The 20,495-nt window shown below is 45.1% G+C and overlaps 1 protein-coding gene across 3 annotated transcripts in view; it reads right to left on the minus strand.

Moving 5' to 3' along the window:
• Positions 1-20,495, minus strand: part of GRAMD1C (GRAM domain containing 1C) — a 1,372,139-nt gene that overhangs the window by 638,079 nt on the left and 713,565 nt on the right. For all 3 annotated transcript variants that reach the window (XM_078656659.1, XM_078656660.1, XM_078656661.1), the window contains exon 7: positions 834-952. In XM_078656659.1, coding sequence (XP_078512785.1) covers positions 834-952 — 119 coding nt within the window. The remainder of the gene's footprint in view (positions 1-833; positions 953-20,495) is intronic.

Genomic DNA, 20,495 nt, shown 5'->3' on the forward strand with positions numbered 1-20,495 from the left:
TCTATTATCAAAAGGATCAGAGGGGCTGACTAACATACCACAAAGTGGAAGAGCAATGACACTAGAGACAGCATTGTGATTACTATCTTGTCTCTGGCACACTTCCATGTCAATTAAGGAAGGCCAGACCTGTACATCAACTCAATCATAATCAATACGACTAGCACTAAAAGGGCGATTAAAGGTATGTTTACTGTCTGTCAGATGCAGTTCTGCCATTGCAGGCTCGGAAGCCCTGATTTAATGTCATAGCAAGATGTGTAGGGTTGGAGTTGACCATTGTTTGATTGGTGGAATTGCTAGCCTAGGAATAGACTAGACATTGTTTTCCTCCTGTGCCATTGACCATAGATTACCCAATGGGGGTTCAAATTGACAGTTGAAGTCCCCTCCCACCAATTTCCAAACTCCAGCTGGGGCTGATGCCAAATGTGTGCTTAGCAGCTGTAGGGTCGTAGAGACGCTGGTGAACGCCCCTGGTCTTTGATGCATGTTATAAAGGTGCATAATAAATTGTGGAAAATCAGGGAAAATCCCGGAATGTCAGAGATGGAAATTATGAGTTCCTCCATCCAATGCTTCCAACGCAATTCAATAAGCATTGGCAAAGCAAAAACACGAGGATTCTGGGCAAAAGCATTGGCACCGCACGGCTAAATGGTCGGCAACTGGTAGCATGAGACCTACTTGCTTGCCAATGCTCGTTGGGGTCGATTCATAGTCTCCTGCAAATCTTTAAATCCAATAGCCAGGCAGGTTATTGGAGTGGGCAACGAGCATAATATTTTTGCATAAAGAGAGACACTTAGGTGCATTCTACCCGAAGATTTTACCTGGGCAGCCCCTTATCTTCTGTTGTCTGGGATAAATTCTCCATCTCCTCATTGTTCAATCCCAGTTCTGTGCCATAGCTCTGTTGCACCAGTTGCCAAAACTCCCGCTTTGTCAGGGTCTGAAAAGAACAGAAAGCACATTGTAGGTCATGCTTCACCTTTTACTTCTACCAATTTCAGTCATCTACTACACTGCAAGTTCATTTGAAAAAAGCTCAATAAACAAGTTACTTACCTTCGGTAATGCATTGTCTGGTAGAGACAATTTTTTGGGGAATAATATTTTATTTTGCTTGGTTTTATCAACAAACATAAAAACAATTACCTATACCATAAAGCATGATTACATCGTGGGAAGGTGCATCAGTACAAGAAATCACATCAGTACATCAAGTCGAAAAGTCACAATCAGCGTAAATGGAGCATTTAGGGGGTATCAGTAATGCAATTCTACCAATGAACATTTTGGTATCCCACACGGTACTGTTAATTCCATACTCAAACCAACATTGCAAGCGGATGCAATGCCCTGCTCTTTTGGTCACGTTAGCATAGTCCCACCTCAGCTCTTCACCCCCCTATCAGACTAATTTACTGTTTCCTGTGTTGAGGCTGTAGTGTGTGAATCTGCATTTGTATCCCCAGTTCTGCTTAAAAGATACGTTTTGTACGGTTCACAATAATTTCTGGGACGGCTCCCAGGAGGAAGTAGCTCGTTACATATATCCGACTGTGTTTTACAGTACATCATGTCTGCAGGCCAATCTTTGAGTCGTGGTAGTGGGCCTTTCATCCAATGGAAAGCCACCCGGCGCTTAGCCAATAAAAGTCCAATAGCTTAAAGTGGAAGTCATTGTTTTACAATGGTAAGATCCTATCCAATTAATGCCATTTTGGGGTCTGGCTCCAAATCCTCGCTTACGATGGTTCCCAGCACCTGAAACATTTTACCCCAGTATTGGCGGATTCCCGGGCATTGCCAGGATAACTGCCCGAATCCCGCAACCTCCTTCCCACAGCAAAGGAGGCAGGAATTTTCTGTTAATCCATAACGAAACTGCAGATCAGGAGTAGAATAAGCCCTGTGTAAAAACTTAAAGTGGATCAGCCTGTGCTGTCGGTTAAGTGAGACTGATCAGGAGAGGGCGCAACAATACTGCCACTCTTTATCACTCAATGGGGAACCCAGGTCACGCTGCTACTCCAATCGCACTCGTAGGACTTCTGACTTGCGGGTGTCCTGGAGATTAGCATAGAATTTAGTAATCAGTTTAGAAGGCTCTGCAGTCTTAATAACCGAGGTAAGCGCCCGCGCGGCCTGCGGCTCCTGCAAGTCATTGCCTAGGAGTGTGCGCCAGGTGGACCTGGCTTTAAAACAATGAAATAACACTCTGCCCACCGGGTTGCCTATCTTGCCATTGGAGGTCCACCCACGTCATCAGCTCACCGTCTTTGAAAAAATCTCCTTCACCGTTATGCCTATGATTTGCATTGCTCATTGTGCCCCAGCCTCTTGGCCCATCGGGAACCAGAGACACCATTGATGGGGCACTGCTGGAGCATATAAAAAGGCTCCCGCCTGTGCATGTACTAACTTCTGCCAGGCCTGTCTAGTGACGGCTATTGAATCAAATACTTGTGGTCTCCGACAGGCAGGCTGTGTGAGCTTCTGGGGCAGTGATAAAGGCGCCGCTGTGTTCCTTTCCAGGTATAGAAAGGCTATGTCTTGTGGGCCATGTGCCCAATAGGGAGCGAACGTGCTATTCGCCACCCTGTAATATTTCTCCAAATCAGGCGCTCTCAGCCCACCCTACTCATAAGGCAGAGTAAGCGATTCCCACCGGACGCAGGGCTGTCTACCAGCCAAGGATAGTCGTATCAGCTGTGAACACCAGTTTTTAAAGAGGAGTTTCGGTATAGGGATAGGTATGTTTTGGAACAGGAAAAGAAATCGTGGCAATACCACCATTTTCATAATGGAGATTCTGCCCATCAGTGAAAGAAGGAGTTTAATCCACTGGTCAATGTTTTCAGTCAGACGTTGCGTGGCTCTCCCATAGTTTTCCCGCATCACTACACCTGGATCTGTGTGAAATTGTATACCTAAGTACTGTACCGCGTCTGTGGTCCAGTGTAGCGCTAACTCTATGGCTGGCCTCGTGATGGTGGGAGTGGCCCAGAATAGACTCGGAATTGTACATCCACCCGCAAAATAGGGGAAAGGTTCACATCTGGGTTGTAAACATATAATAGGGTGTCATCTGCATACGCTGATATATTTAACGTGTACTCTGGGAATCTGAGCCCTCTGTGGGTTTGATATTCGTGAATGGCTCAAGCCAGTGGTTCAGCAACCACTGCATATAGTAAGGGAGGTAATGGGCAACCCGGACGTGTTCCCCGGGTGATTGCGAATGACTGGGACACCTCATTGCCTATCCTTATTCTAGCTGTAGTAGATGCCAAAAGATGGAGAAATACAGACTCCTAATGTTCGCAGCACCGCAAACATGCAACACTGCACGGAGTCAAATTCCTTCTCTGCATCAAGAAAAACTGCTGCAGCACTCACGTCAGGATTCAAGTTTTGTATAGTACCAAACAGTGTTCTGAGATTTTGAGATGGGTTTCGACTAGGGACAAATCCTGTCTGTTCCGGCCGAACAATGCTTGGTAGCAGGAGCGCCAGCCTATTAGCTAGCATCTTTGCCTATAGCTTGGCGTCCACATTAAGGAGAGATATGGGTCTATAGGAGGAACAAGTGCTAGGTGATTTGCCCGGTTTCAACAGGGTGACAATTATCGCTTCCCGCATAGAGGGCGGCATAACGCCAGATTCAGCCATTTCCTTCTACAAAACTTTAAGATGAGGGATCAGCAAATGTTGGAATTCTTTAAAATCATTTTACCAGTGAACAAGATCTCAGTGGAGATTGAAAGGCGTTGGGTGGCTGGCTCACTTTGAAAACAAAATCGTTGGGAGCAGTTTACAACATTTGAGTTCATTTAAATAAATTCTGACATCTGCAAGTGCATGCGGAATTCCTGCGAAGGAAACAAGTAGTAACGGCCTTCCCTGCCATACCGCTAAGCGGACCACCGGAGAGCGTCCAAGGTTTCGAAAAAGTGGGATCAATTTGTAAGTTGGGTGTTAATATGGCAATTTGTTGTTGGGAGGAAGGAATGTGTTCATTTGGTGATGGTGTCTAAGTAATGTCAGGAGTGTAACAGTGAAGCACTGGGGTGCTCTGGGAGGAGATTGGAGAAGGAAAAGGAAGTAGGTTCAAAAGGTTGACTGAGATACTTGCTCTGTTCTTAGCAAATGTTGGAATAAACTTATCTTCAACCATTTTCATCACGGTGTCTGCTTCATTTTAACTTCACACACACTTATTTACAAGAGGATGTACATGTGATCAGAAAATGCAGTCATTCACGGGGCAAGAGAGCCAATGACTGATTCCCCCATTCAATTTGCTGTCATGGATGGACACAGAGTGTAAATGACACTCAGATAGACAAACGTCTGAATAGAGATCACCAAAGCCTCTCCATGTACATGTCATGTGATCAAAGCCCGTGGGAAGGGCTGAAACGCGCCATGGCTACCTCTTGCACAAAATAAAATCTAGCACTAAACTGTGGTCCGTATCCATTTGTCTGCCTGCGAAACAATTTGCAACTGAAGTGGAATACCTGGATATATATATACACACACACACATGTACACACACTGAATAAACAAAAGATTACAGGGACGTTATAGTTAGGTTGATGTCTTACTCACAAAAAAAACATAGAAATTCAGCAGTTATAGTTATAAATATGTTAAAAAAACTATAATTCGTGTCCTAATGTATAAGTGCTCACCAAATTACTGGATTCAAGCTAGCCTGGTACCAGGGTGCTTGTTTCCCGGTCCATGGAGGACCTGGCTTGGCTGTTCGGGCTGGACTGTTCCAACAAGGAACAGGGTGAAAACTGATTTGCATATGGCTGGGTCCAAACTGGGGTGGTATGGTGAGAAAAAGAACGATGGATTTTACCTAGATCCTTGTGACTGGGGCTGACTGTTTCCACTGTCCAGCATTCCGTTCATCAATTGTTTCTTTTGCTAAAGTTATTTAACAGCAGGAGCTAGTTTCTTCAGATAAGTATAACTATAACTGCTGAATGTCTACTGTTTTGTGTGGGTAAAACATCAACGCAACTAAAACATCCCTGTAATCTTTGTGTTTTTCAGTGAATTTCTAGGTTTGTTTTAATGTGAAGTAATATATAATTACTGTAATCGTGGCTAAAAACTGCAAAATCCCCATAGACCTTGCATGGTGAAAAGCGTTTTGGGAGCGCCCTTTGACGAATCACCCCAAAACTTTCCAGACAGCAGCTGAAATAAGTTGTACACTAGTTTTGAAAATATTGTGAACATTCATCAAACAGTGTCAAAGTTAATAGCAAAACAAACAAGCATTTACAATGCAATGGTCTCGGCATTATTAAAGGTAGAGCTATTGGCATTGCTCATGACTTTTTTTTTTTTTTAAATCATAAATGGCATTGTCATTTATATTGCCAATAGCTTAATCGCTTGCAAATGCGAGACCTATTGCATTTGCACACACACAGAGACACACACACACACACACACACATAGATGTGGTGATGGTGGATCTGGTGGTGGATGTGGTGGTGGTGGTGGATGTGGTGGTGGTGGATGTGGTGGTGGTGGATGTGGTGGTGGTGGATGTGGTGGTGGTGGATGTGGTGGTGGTGGATGTAGTGGTGGTGGATGTAGTGGTGGTGGATGTAGTGGTGGTGGATGTTTGTAAATATTGTTTGTAGCCACTACAATATGGCCGTCAAATGTTTATGTTCCCAGGTATCAGTCCGTCTTATTTTTATTGTTATGATCTGAACTATGAATACAAAAGTATACCAGTGCAAACTTTACCGTGACCAAGCCTTACGGCGAAACGCGTCGGTTTCTTACTTGCTGTTGCAAATAAATTGAATTAAGCATCCTGGAGTGTCCCGAGTACCTTTTTGGATTTAAAAAGGTGTTGCAGGTTGAGAAAAAAGGGGGGTCCTGAAACGGAAATTCCCATGTCTTTTGTATAGACTTCTTTAGACAAGGCTACAGCAAAAGCAGCAGAACGGATTTACACTGAATTTGGCAGGAAGCTAGATCTTGGTCCTCAGATTGTTCTTTGAGTCATGGTGGCCCCGGACCAATAATGACTCATGTAGGGGCGTTGCTTGGCACCCCTCTCCTTTATTTAATAAGTGGCTCATGGGGATGAGGCCCCTGCGGTCGATAACTGCTCTTTATTTTTAGAAATGGACCTGGGTGATCTAACAAGGCCCCATCTCCCCTTAAAAAAACAAAAAGGTTTGTGTGGCCAACTCCCCGCCACGCATGGCCAAAGACTGTGTGTGGCGGGTGTTTGGTTTTACACATGGTAATAAAATCTTACTTTAAATACATTTTTAAAAAACTAGAAAATCACAGAAAAAAGCAAAGGTTAAAGTAACACAGTTATGTGCGATAAACAGATTTTTGTTTAAAAAACAAAACCTTATAAATTCAATGAAAAAAACAAAGTTTAAAGTAACGTTATAGTTAGGTGCATTTGTCAGTGCAACAGTAAAGTTTTGAACAAAAAACCCCCTGCAAATTCACAAGTTATATTTATAACTTGCGCTCCTGCCATGTACTACTTATGACCTCACATATAACATCACTCATGACATGTTCTATGACATCAAGGATGACATCATCAAAGCTTATGTACACATTGCTCTATAAACAGGTATAGCATTAGAGCTCTGAATGCAAGTGCAAAATAGCTCACCAGAATAAGAGGCATCATTAATGCCATCACAGAAACAACTTCCTTCAAAGTAGGAACCATGGGTTATGTGCCACATTCACCCTATACCATACACTTCACAGGTAGTGCAGTTCACATCAACAGTCAACCACAGATGTGGTTGATTTTAACAACGCTACCTCATTGCATACGGTGTTCAATCTGTATAAAACTGTTCAGAGAAAGCCAAGTTCTTACAAATACTGAATGTCTGTTTAAAAAAAAAATGCCCAACTACAGACTGCTTTTATCTGTATCACACCCCTGACAGTCACTGGACCTACACTGAGAAATAAAGTGGATATATTGGGGAGAGGAGTTGGCATAACGGCTAGGGCGGTCGACCTCAAATCTGGGTAACCGGGTTCGAGTCTCGGCAAGGACGCGCAAAAATCCTTTGATTCTGGGCAAATAACTCAATCTCCCTGTGCCTAACAAAAATGTATATGTCCTCATGTAAAGCAACTGGTGCTCGTGTAAAGCGCTCCGATGCCCGATACTTTTGGGTCAAATTCGTACTATATAAAATAGATTTTCAAAAATCCATATAAGTAGAGAAGTGGGTACTGTAAACAGTATTTGCTTGTATGGAGAGCTTTCACCCTCTATCCAACTGTTTGCAGGCAGTGAAATTCTCGAGAAATACACCACAGTTTATTGAAAAGCATCTACTCAGAACAGTGTATACTCTATGCACCACTTGGTAAAAATACACTATTTGCTTAAAATAATCAATGCCTGAAGGTGCTAAAGATTATACTACATGCAGCCTTCATACTGAGGTGAAAACTTTACAGATAGAACATCTTCTGAAGCAGAACAAGTACATGCACATAGCTTAACACCTGGTGGACACAGCATTCTATGTTAAGTAGGAATTGGCATACTGAGACTATTCTGACTAATAACTTAAGGCTGCTTACAATACATAGGGCCCGATTACGATTGCGGTGAATTCGCATCCTCCGGGCCGGCGGAAGCCACCGCCGGCCCGGAGGAAGCGGATTCACCGCTGCGTTCAGAGAAATGGCCCCTGCCGAATTAGGATGGCGGGGGGTCATCTGCGGACGGTAAGACCGTCCGCCGCTTTTCCGCCGCGAGACCGCGGCGGAAAAGCTCTAGTATGGTGGCGGTGTCTATCAGACACCGCCAGCCATATTAGGATTTGCAATTTGATATGCCTTTCCGCGGTGGCAATGCCGCCACGAAAAGGCATACGGTCTTTTCTTTGGGAGCCTGTTGCGGGCCCCCAGGGTTAAGGGGGCGTGGGGGTGCACATGGGGGGTACCTATGGTACCCCCTGCATTTGCATGCACGAAGCGGCAGGCACCGCACGGTGCCTGCCGCTTTGTGCATTCAAATGCACTGCTTGCATTTTTAGCATTGCGGCGGGTGCTGCTTCAAGCAGCACCCGCCGCAATGTTAAACATACAGGATGTGACCGCCAGGGTGGCGGTCACATCCTAATTTGCTTGGAGGGACCGCCGCTGCCCCTGCGGACGGTCCCTCCACCTCTGGGGTGGCGGACGGACACAGGTCCGTCCGCCATCCTAATAGGGCCCTTAGTTTGTAGAATCGTTGCCCTGCTGCAAACTTTTTCTGCAGTACACAAAAAAACTTGTGTGGAACATAATGAACATACATCCTCAACTGTCACCTACGCACAGAGTTACGAGTTACTCTTCAATACAAAGATCTATAATGTGTTCAATGCCTCTACACACCTATGAAGCATTAGAAGCACATGCGTTTCGTAAACAGTTGCACCCATTAGCTAGATACAGGCTGTACAAAATTAGGTAGTTAAGTAATATGGTAGTGATCCACCACTATGTAAAACTATAAAACAAACTAGCACACTCATTGGATGAGGTTATCAGTGATACCATCAATGATGTAATTTGAGATGTCATCAATGATGTCATAGAACATGTTAAGAGTGTTGTAAATCGTGAGGTCATAAGCAGTGCATGGCAGGGGCGCAAGTTACAGTTTAACTAGAACTGGTGACTGGGTTTTTTTTGGTCCAAAACATTAATACGGTCACTGACAAACGCACCCAACTATAACATTACTTTAAACGTTGTTTTTCCTCAGTGAATATATATATAGATATATACCTAGATGTGTGTATTATTTAATAATTGTATTTGAAAATCCTGGTAGACATCTAAGAACAGATTCTAGCAAAAATTATTACAGTGCAAAACATCTCTCACTAGAGTGTCAGAGGCAGTAACCAACAACCAAATCATTCTCCACAAATGTAATCTGGGACATTTCATGCAACAAAACACCCATCTGTAGGCTCTTTACTAGAGCATAATAACAATCTATCCTTAAATGCCTATCAATTTTAACATATGCTTTTCTCATTCAATATGCCAGGCATACTGCCGTTATCGTACCTTTTCATTATAACCAATCAGGCCAATTACCTTTATCACTGGCTTGTCACCATCACTAACTCAGATCTACTCTGTTGGTCATAGGCCTTCCCAATAAGGCAACCATTAGGTATACTGTACTAAAATTACAAATTTGTTAGATGCTATGCAACAAAATACATGCCTAAAGGATTTAGCACAGTGTAATAACAATCCACCAAATAAAATCCTATTGGGTTTAACACATGCTTTTCACACTAATGCATGCTTTGTCATAATTTTTCGTTGTAAACAGATCACACCTATGGAATCCGTTATAACTTTTCCCAGTGAAATAATAAGGCCTCTAGCCTTTACCGAAAGCTTGACACAATATACAGCCCAGATCTACTGAAGGCGGATCATGAGTTTGGAGGACAGTGCACTCCGTCACTGTTGCAACGGAGTACCTCTCTGTCAAACTCTGAACCATACCCAGAAGTCCACCTAATGCAATTCAGTACTGCCCCTGCCCCTCATGTCAGCAGTCCATTCCAAACCTTGGTCACCTCACACATTCACCATGTGGCCTACTGCTTTTTTAGTTTAGATTCACTCCTCCCTCACTTGAAATCTGACGGACTAAGCTATGCCCTGCCAATGATCATAAAGTTCAAGGCGCCATGACCAGACCACAGAGAACATGACCGCCCTCAAGAACGCCACCCGCACACACCACCAGCTGATCCGCACCACCAAAAGGACATCATTCAAAGAACGCCTGGACAACACCCACAACAGCAAGGAACTCTTCAGCATCGTCAAAGAGCTCTCCAACCCCAGCGCCGGAAACAACAACATCACACCCTCGCAAGACCTCTGCGACTCACTCGCCTCCTTCTTCCACCACAAGATCGCCGACATACACAACAGCTTCGACGCACCAACCATGCACCCAACCACCGAAACAACGCCCACCACCACCACCCTCTGCAACTGGACCCCGGTCAGCACCGAAGACACCACCCGCACGATGAACACCATCCACTCCGGATCCCCTACCGACCCCTGCCCCCACCACGTCTTCAACAAGGCCGGCTCCATCATCGCACCCCAACTCCGGAACATCATCAACATCTCCTTCAACACCGCTACCTTCCCGGAGAGCTGGAAGCATGCCAAGCTCAGCGCCCTCCTGAAGAGACCGACAGCGAACTTCTGCCGCATCTCGCTCCTCCCTTTTCCTGCCAAAGTCATCGAGAAGACCGTCAACATACAGCTCACCGCCTTCCTCGAGACGAACAGATCCCTTGACCCCTCACAGTCCGGTTCCAGAGCCAACCACAGCACCAAGACCGCCCTCATCGCAGCCACCGATGACATCAGATACCTGCTTGACAACAGGGAAACCGCTGCCCTCATCCTCCTGGACCTCTCTGCAGCATTCAACACAGTCTGCCACCGCACTCTAATACAGCGCCTCAGCAACATCGGAATCCAAGGGAAAGCACTGGAGTGGATCACCTCGTTCCTCGCCGGAAGAACCCAGAGAGTCCGCCTCCCCCCCGTTCCATTCCGCGGCCACCGAAGTCATCTGCGGCGTACCTCAAGGATCCTTGCTCAGCCCCACCCTCTTCAACGTCTACATGAGCCTCCTCGCAGCCATCGCACGCCAACACAACCTGAACATCATCTCATACGCCGACGACACCCAGCTGATCCTCTCCCTCACCAACGACCCGGCCAACGCCAGAGCCAGCCTACACCAGGGAATGAAGGACGTCGCCGAATGGATGAAGAACAGCCGCCTGAAGCTGTACTCAGACAAGACGGAAGTCCTCATTCTGGGATCATCCCCCTCCGCCTGGGACGACTCCCGGTGGCCCCCTGCCCTGGGCACCATCCCCAAGCCAACGGACCACACACGAAACCTGGGCTTCATCCTGGAGTCCGCCCTCGCAATGACCAGACAAGTCAACGCCGTATCGTCATCCTGCTTCAACACCCTGCGCATGCTCCGTAAGATCTTCCGATGGGTCCCCACCGAAACCAGGAAGACAGTCACCCAGGCACTCGTCACCAGCCGAATGGACTACGGGAACACCCTCTACGCGGGAACCACTGCCAAACTACAGAAAAGATTTCAACGCATACAGAACGCCTCCGCACGACTCGTCCTCGACATCCCCCGCCACAACCACATCTCCGCCCACCTGAGACCTGCACTGGCTCCCCGTCAGTAAAGTAAAGTCCACATTTGTAAAGCGCACAATCACCCGTAAGGGTCTCTAGGCGCTGGGGGGCCGTCGGGAAGATTAAGCGAGCTATTGCCCAGAGTCACATGGTGCTGGGCTGACCTGCCGCCGGAGCCGGGGATCGAACCGTGGTCCCCAGATTCCAGCGTCAGTCGCCCTGGCCGCGGCGCCACACCTCTTCGTCAGCAAGAGGATCACGTTCAGACTCCTCACCCACGCACACAAAGCTCTCCACGACCTGGGCCCCAAATACCTCAACAACCGCCTAACTTTCTACACACCCACCCGCCAGCTGCGATCGATCAGCCTCGCCACCGTACCACGCATCCGCAGAGCCACCGCCGGAGGAAGATCCTTCTCCTACTGTGGTTCTGAAAAATCTGGATTCATATAATAGTACCGGACTCGAGAATAAAAAAAACTTCGTCGAAATAGGACGAATTTGGTATCAAAAGACCGAGAATGACGAGTACATCAAGTACATGTATTTTCGGCATATTCGAGTGACGATTTCACCTCGAAATCGTCATTTACCTTCTAAGCCCTTAGTTGCATGTTGCCCTCTACATAGGCCTTAATCCAGTTGAATTTGATTCCACAAGGACACATACTCCTTAATCGACTTCTCCCTGACCCCAGTACAAGTTAGAACCATTGCCCCAGGCCGAGCTCGTTAGGTCAGTTCCCTCCCAGTGGCCGAGCAAGATAGCATCTAGGCCCAACCAGCCATAAAACCATTTGAGCACGCACACCTGCCATATCTCGCTCACATCTTTCTCCACTCCTTTTTTTTCACTTGCTTTATGATGGGGAGGTGACCGTTTTTATTAGGGGTCCAGCGATATCTGATGAAATGTTGGGTCTTGCCGGATGATTTGTTATGGGCAGCACGACGTGAAATATGTACATGTCATCATGACTCTACTTTTCTTTTGTAAACAGTAACCATAAATGAAATACCACGAATTCAAGGAATATATTGCTCAAGGCTGAATATTGGGTATAAGAAGAGAAGCCTGACTTTGTGAAAGTGTGCAGTCTCCTGAATATACTTGTATCGTACTTCTAGGACCCTGTCACCTTGGTTGCAGCCAATAAAACGAATCTTTGACTTCACCTGAAAGACTCTGAAGTTTCTGTCGGTCTGACTCAGGAGAACCCGAGGTCTCTGGTGTGTTGATCCCCTGGCACCGCTGGGTTACCGGTTCTGTACCGGTTCTTAAAAACCCAGTACCTCAATTGGCGCCCAGCGTTTGGGGCGATTCCAGTGGTACCAATCAGCCTGAAGATCGTGAGGAGCTTCGTGTGAAAATTCCGGAGGAGGGCCCACCACCTCATCGACCCCTGCATGTCGACGTGGTCCGAAGGTCTTTACTGCGAGGTTCCCCGCTTCCCGACGGCTACAAGGACTGCTGCCCTGGTTATCGCCCTGATGTTGGACCCTTGAAATTTTCGGTAGAGCGAAACGCTGAGACGAGTCTTCTGGTGAAGCCATCGATATTTTTCAGTTAAGTATAAGTGGAGCGTCTCCCAGTCCTTAGTTGGACTTACTTTGTGGTATCTTGGAGATACATAAAGGTTTTTATTGGTTCTTGCAAGCACCATAACCGAAGGACTCGTGTTTTCACGAGAAATATCGTAGTCGATAAATCCTTTGAAGTTTTGGAACTAGACTAGAGAGAAAGGATGCCTAGTCTTAGACTCGGGAATTGGTTTTGTCTTGGTAATAATAATAGGGACTCCCGATTGGAGGACTCATGTCCGGTTCCTCCAGTTGGAACTCCGACTTACGAGCTGTACGTTAAACATGGGGTAGGCCCCATCGTTTACAACGAGGTATGGATTAAATACACTAGGAAAGACGGTGTTTTAAAATGGCCCCAATATGGTAGCTTTGACTCTGAAATCTTAGACAACCTTGAAGTTAAACTCTTCAAAAAGAAAGCCCGGCCGGCGATGTTTGACTCTTTCCGCATATGGCGCAAAGAAGCCAAACAAAAAGAAATTAAATTAGCTAAGAAAAATAAGAGAGAAGGGGGACTTTCAGTAATGCAAGCTGCCGTGCAGTTTAAAGATAATGAGGAAGAGCAGATGAATGAGCAATTGCACAGGCAACGTAAAATGGCAATAGATAAGTGTTATCCAGTTTTGCCGTCTCTTCAGCAAGGGACAGCAAAAGAGCGTGAAAAAGACCAATTAATGTCGCAATTATTAACTTCGCCACCCCCCTATGCGCAGAATGCTACAGCACCCCCGCAACCTTTAGTTGCACAAACTGCGCCTCTGGCTCTTCCACAGCACTCACCAGCTGTTCTTCAGCTGGCTCCTACTTCTTCGGTGCAGCCTCCTCCAGGCCCACCGACAACTTCTGTTTCACCTGTGTTTTCTACGATGTTGCCTACTGTACTTTTTACGTCTCCTAATGCTCCCTCTACGATTCTGCCTAGTGCCCCCACTATTATTCCCCATACCTCTTCTGCCATCTCTGCCCCCGCCTTATCTCACCCCGTTTTTTCATCTGTTTGTTCTTCCGTTTCACCTTCCCTTCGGCAGAAAATGGCTAGCACTGTTACTAATCTTCTTTTACCCCTTTTCGGGTCGCCTGCTACGACCCCTAACATAAGTAGAAGACAGTTGCGAAGTCAACTGCCTGATTATCAAGAGAGAGATTCCCTGAATAGTTTAGCTCGGAAATGGGTCTTGGACACTGCAAAATATGATTTACAGTCTGTCATGGAAGTTTTCCATCAATGGGAAACAGCGACACAGAGATATGTGTTCGAACAGATGTGTGTTTTTCTTTGCGAGGATTTAGAAGACAATGATCAGGATTGCCTCCCACAAGAGATGTGTCGTATAAGGTTTAAGTTTAGTCAAGGTATGATTGTAGGTCCCGATGTGGAAAAAGCAGTTGAAATGCTATTATCATATCGAAGTAAGGGAAGTAGTTCTGGGTCACCATCGGAATCTAGTACATCTAGTAGGAAAAAGGCACGACAATACCCTATGAGAGAAGTTCCCCCACAATGGAGAGAGGGTGACGCGACAGCTGTCCCACCTGTCCTGCCCCACTTTCACCGCGTATGGGTACATGTTCCATGGAAGCGAGCTGAAGTTTTAGCACTCAAACAAACACTACCAGATCCGCGTAAAAATCCTGCAGGGTACTATAAAGAATTGTCGCAAACTGCTGGGTCATGTATAATGAATTTGGCCGATATCGATATGTTATTCGGGAACGTTGTTCCACAACCTTTATGGGGAAAAATTCGCCATGTAGATCATGACCAGGAATTAGGTGACACGTGGGCTAATATTACTGCTGCGGATGCACGACAAGTTGGTGGTGCCAAGCCTGAGCCTCTGATAGCGGAACTACCTGGTAGAATAGTAGATTACATGAAAACGATAATGCCTGCGGTACGTGTAAATTGGGATAAGTTATCTGCATGCAAGCAAAAGAAAGACGAAACTGTGTCAGATTTCTTCACCAGATTTGAAGAAACATTCATTGACCACAGCGGTCAAGATATGACCACAGAAGGTGGTCAGAGATTGTTCGTCGATAAATTTGTGCACAATCTACTTCCAGACTTGTGTAGAAAATTAAAAGATTCGGAAAGTTCTTGGGCAGTCTCATCTTCAGCCCAGATATTAGCTACCGCACAGTACTACGAGAATAGAGACAAGGATGAGAAAGATAAAGTAGAGAAGAAAACTAGAGAACTCAAAACGAAGGTTTTGCTACAGCAAGCCTATCCTCCACGTGGTGGTGGTAATGGTGGTAATAAAAATACTAATGGTCCGAATCACTACCGGAACACTTTTCAGCAGCCTCAGAGAAACTTGCAGAGATTCGATTACGATCAAAACCGCGTAGGTCCCAACCAGTGTGTATACTGCAAACAAGAGGGTCATTACAAATATGACTGTCCTGCCCTGCCACAACGTACAAATGGATTTTCTGGCGTAAGAGGTCGTGGTAGTCAGCAAGCGCCTAGAGGTAGAGGGCGTGGAAACGCCCCTCAGGACGCACGTTCCCTTCCACCACAAAACTCTATGAACAGGTTTGATCAGCAAAAAAACTTATCTGACAGGACAGCTCAATACTACGTTGACGAGTATTACACAGAAAATGAGCAGTGGGAGAATAATGATTGCTAGGACAGCCTTAGACAAGGAGAGGGAGTTGTTTCAGTTCCAGTAGATCAGAGTGGACCTTACGTTGAGGTGATTACATCGGGTGTGTCAGAACCTTTTCTGTTGGATACTGGTGCTACAAAGAGTTCTATTATGCACTCCAAACTCCCTGGCGCACCTTTGTCTGGCGAAATGAACGTTTCCGTAGGTTTTTCTGGCGCCCCGGTTAGAAATCCGATTTCTGACCCTTTATCTCTTTCTGTTGGTCCTTGTGAATTCGAAGCACCCCTTATTTTGACAACAGGTTGTGGTGAAAATTTGCTAGGATTAGATTTGCTAAAAAGATTGTATGCGACTTTGTACTGTTCTCCTTCAGGAGTACAACTGACTTTAGGTAAGAAAGTGGTTTCTCCCATGTATTTGTCGAGAAATACACTTCCAGCAGAATTGGCACTTCTACCAGATATTCTTTGGGCTACTGGTCCGAATGATGTAGGTCTTTTAGAAATTCCACCATATGTTGTAACATTAAAGTCGAATGTCAAAATGCCACGAATTCCCCAATACAGAATATCCAATGAGGGCGAAAAAGCTTTGCTAGCGATTGTTTACGAGTTGATTGAGAAAGACGTAATTGAAGAAACACGAGGCAATGTTTGCAATAGGTCAGAGAAAAATCCCTGGGTTCACACTATCAAAATGATTTACTTGATTCTCTTACACCTTCTGTCTACGTGCTCACACGTTCTTTCTCCTGCAGTGCAGGTCACTCACCCACTATTATAAAAAAATGCTTAATTTCCACACTAAAATTGAACGTTCACAATCTTATTTATTAAAAATTGAAATGTACATAAGGGTAACCTAAAAGTTCAAAGGGTAAACTTTGAGCAATACAATAAAAAACAAGAATAATCATAGGAATTCATAAAAATTCATCATAGACATTTAGAATAATACAATTTCGTTTATCTAATTTGAGGTATCATAAACAAGAACATATTACAAAACAGTTATCACAATCAATAAACATTTTAATTAAACAAGAAGAAAAACCCCCCTAAAAGATTATGGCCTATAAATTCGTTTGCCACACTATTCGCTAGATCCAATGGTCCTTTCTATGTATACACACGGTGTAGTCAATAGTCTCAACAATGTGTGAATATCTATTGCACCCTGGACTCTACTTGGATTCTACAAGAAAACAACAAGTGCGTCGACGCGTTTCGGTGCTGTGGACATTTGATACAGTAGCACCTTCATCAGGACTGCCGTTTCTTTGGGGTCACCGGCATCAAGGGATATGGATAAGCTCCCTCACTATGGGGTGTTGATGAATTCACCCACAGATGTTTTTGGATATAAAACTTTCCACTCGTTTCGTCACTTTCTACTAGGGCGGATTTCTTCCTCGTTAGTCGAGAGAGTCCGTAGTATAAGGGACTTTTCCAGTTTTCTGTAGTTGTGCTGATGCACTTCCACTCTTCTTTTCCTTCTGTCTATTTATCTGAAGGATGTAATAAAAAAAATTCCATGGACGGGCATATATCCGCGTTGATGCGTAGGACCACTGGATATGTTCTGTCTCCTCTCATCTGAGATCGCGGTTCTGCCTCGTCCTCCTTCTGTTCCTCAGAACCACAGCACCGAAACGCGTCGACGCACTTGTTGTTTTCTTGTAGAATCCAAGTAGAGTCCAGGGTGCAATAGATATTCACACATTGTTGAGACTATTGACTACACCGTGTGTATACATAGAAAGGACCATTGGATCTAGCGAATAGTGTGGCAAACGAATTTATAGGCCATAATCTTTTAGGGGTTTTTTTCTTCTTGTTTAATTAAAATGTTTATTGATTGTGATAACTGTTTTGTAATATGTTCTTGTTTATGATACCTCAAATTAGATAAACGAAATTGTATTATTCTAAATGTCTATGATGAATTTTTATGAATTCCTATGATTATTCTTGTTTTTTATTGTATTGCTCAAAGTTTACCCTTTGAACTTTTAGGTTACCCTTATGTACATTTCAATTTTTAATAAATAAGATTGTGAACGTTCAATTTTAGTGTGGAAATTAAGCATTTTTTTATAATAGTGGGTGAGTGACCTGCACTGCAGGAGAAAGAACGTGTGAGCACGTAGACAGAAGGTGTAAGAGAATCAAGTAAATCATTTTGATAGTGTGAACCCAGGGATTTTTCTCTGACTGATTGTCATTGTACCTTGTTCCCTGGGAGCAGTGGGGTACCCTCTCTTTAGATATAATGTTTGCAATAGTCCTGTTCTGCCTGTTTTAAAACTAACTGACCCTTCTCAGCCACCTGTGTATCGATTAGTGATTGATCTTAGAGAAGTAAATAAGATAGTGGTGCCACAATTCCCAGTTGTCCCCGACATTACAACATTATTGACTATGATTCCAGCCTCTGCATCCTGGTTTTCGGTGATTGACCTGAAGAATGCTTTCTTCAGTATCCCGATTGCTGAGGAAAGCAGGGATATTTTTTTCCTTTAGTCTAGGTGGTCGCAGTTTCCGTTTTAAACGCGCTCCTCAAGGCTACTGTGAAAGCCCCTCAATATACAGTCAAGCTCTGAAAAGTCAGCTTGACGCAATGGTTTTGCCCAAAGGTTCCACTCTCGTACAGTACGTGGACGATTTGCTCATAGCTGCGGATACTGAGAAAATATGTAAAATGGCCACGTTGGAATTACTGCGTCATCTATGTGATCTGCATCACAAGGTGTCACTTTCCAAGCTCCAATATTGCCGACAAGAAGTGACCTACTTAGGTCATCTCTTATCGAAGGAGGGAAGAAAACTGACCCCAGAAAGAATTCAGGCAATAGCTAAATTGAATGTGCCAAGAACGCAGAGAGAAGTACGCGCTTTCTTGGGCATTACATCGTACTGTAGACAGTGGATTCCAAATTTTTCGTTATTAGCCAAACCCTTATTGGCATTAACGTGTACGAATACACCCAATCCCATTCCTTGGTCTGATGAGTGTCAGAAAAGTTTTCTCGAATTACGCACAGCATTATGTTCGGCCCCTGTGTTAGGTAACCCCAACTACAGTAAGCCTTTCACATTATATGTCCACGAGAAGGAGGGTTGTGCATTGTCCGTGCTGACTCAGTTATACGGAGATAAACAGCGGCCATGCGCCTGTTTTTCGTCAACCTTAGATCCGGTAGCACGAGCATTGCCAAGTTGTCTAAGGGCCACAGCAGCAGCAGCTGTTTCTATTCGACAGTCTGCAGGTCTAGTAATGAATAATACACTAATCGTGATGGTCCCGCATGCAGTAGACACGTTGTTAAATAGGACCAAGACACAGCACTTAACTAGTGCTCGACTGACCAGGTATGAATTGACGCTACTAGCGAGCCATGTGCACATCAAAAGGTGCAGTACCCTGAACATAGCCACATTGTTACCAATTACTGAGGAATCGGATGCTTCAGAACAGCACAATTGTTTCCTCAGAACGGAGGAAGAGACAAAAGGAAGAGTTGATTTATTCGACACTCCTCTTGCTGAATGTGATGGTACATTATGGGTGGATGGTTCATGCTTTAAACTCCCAAATGGTAACGTGACTACAGCATATGCTGTCACAACTTTGCACACAATCGTCGAAACCGCGCGAATACCACATGGTTCAGCTCAAGCCGCTGAACTCGTGGCATTAACGAGAGCATGTGTGTTATCCAAAGGAATGAAAGTGACTGTCTATACCGACAGTCAGTATGCTTTGAGTGGCTCACAGTTTTGGACGATTGTGGAGAGAACGTGGGTTCCTGACTTCGCATGGAGCTAAGATTCAGCATGGTCAGTTGGTGAATGAGCTTCTTGAATCACTGACGTTGCCCCTGAAAGTAGCGATCGTGAAATGTAGTGCACACAAGAAAGTGACTGATGATGTTGGTCGTGGAAATGCATTTGCTGATGAAACTGCTAAGGAAACTGCAAAGAATATGATGAGCCGAATGTATGTTGCGAGCCCAGAAAGATGGACTGGTGATGTTGGAATATGTGAAGACACGATAGAAAGTGTGAAGTCCATCCAAGCTGAGGCCACGGAGAAAGAGTTAAGCATGTGGAGAGAAAGTACAGGGAGAACGGATGCAAATGGTTGTTGGATTGAATCGACAAAGCAACAGAGATGGTTGTTACCCGATGCATATGTGCCTGCAGTGGTTACAATTGCTCATGGGATGGCCCATATCAGCGCGAAAGGGATTTGCGAGTTGTTGGCCCCAGTGTGGAAGAATTCAGGGATTCCCAAGTGTGCAGAGAATGTTGTCAAGAATTGCATGGTATGTCTGAAGCACAATCCTGGTAGGGGAACCCCAACTCCAGCTGGTCATTTTGCACCTCCTACGTATCCGTTCGAGGTTTTGCAGCTAGATTTCATACACATGGAGAGGTGCAACAACTTAAAATATGTGCTCGTGGTTGTTTGTGCCTTCTCAAGATGGGTAGAAGCCTATCCCCTAAGGGACAATACTGCCTTGTCCACAGCGAAAGCCCTTGTGAAAGAGTTCTTCCCCAGGTTCGGAATGCCTAGACTGGTCTGGTCGGACAACGGAAGTGAATTTGTGGGTTGTGTGATGAAAAGAGTGTGTGAAGGGCTAGGCATTAAGCAAAAATTCCACGCTGCAAATCACCCCCAATCAGCTGGATTAGTGGAATGTTATAATGGCACGCTTAAACTTAAATTGGCTAAAATCCAAGCGAGCACAGGTCTTAAATGGCCTGACGCTCTACCCTTAGCACTCCTATCCACCAGAATGATTGTGCATTCGCGAATGAAACTCAGCCCCTATGAAATAATCTTTGGTCGGCCAGCCAACATATGGGGAGTGCCTAGGCCCACGAAGTTTAGCGAGCTGCAACACCCCATTTTGCTTGACTATTTGTATGAATTGACGGCTAAATTGCATGTTTTATATCAACAGGTCCACAACACCTTGCCTCCGGTCTCTGAGACACCGGGTCACTCCATTGACCCTGG

The sequence above is a fragment of the Lissotriton helveticus genome, chromosome 8 (genome assembly GCF_964261635.1).
Source record: "Lissotriton helveticus chromosome 8, aLisHel1.1, whole genome shotgun sequence".
In the NCBI taxonomy this organism is placed as follows: Eukaryota; Metazoa; Chordata; class Amphibia; order Caudata; family Salamandridae; genus Lissotriton; species Lissotriton helveticus.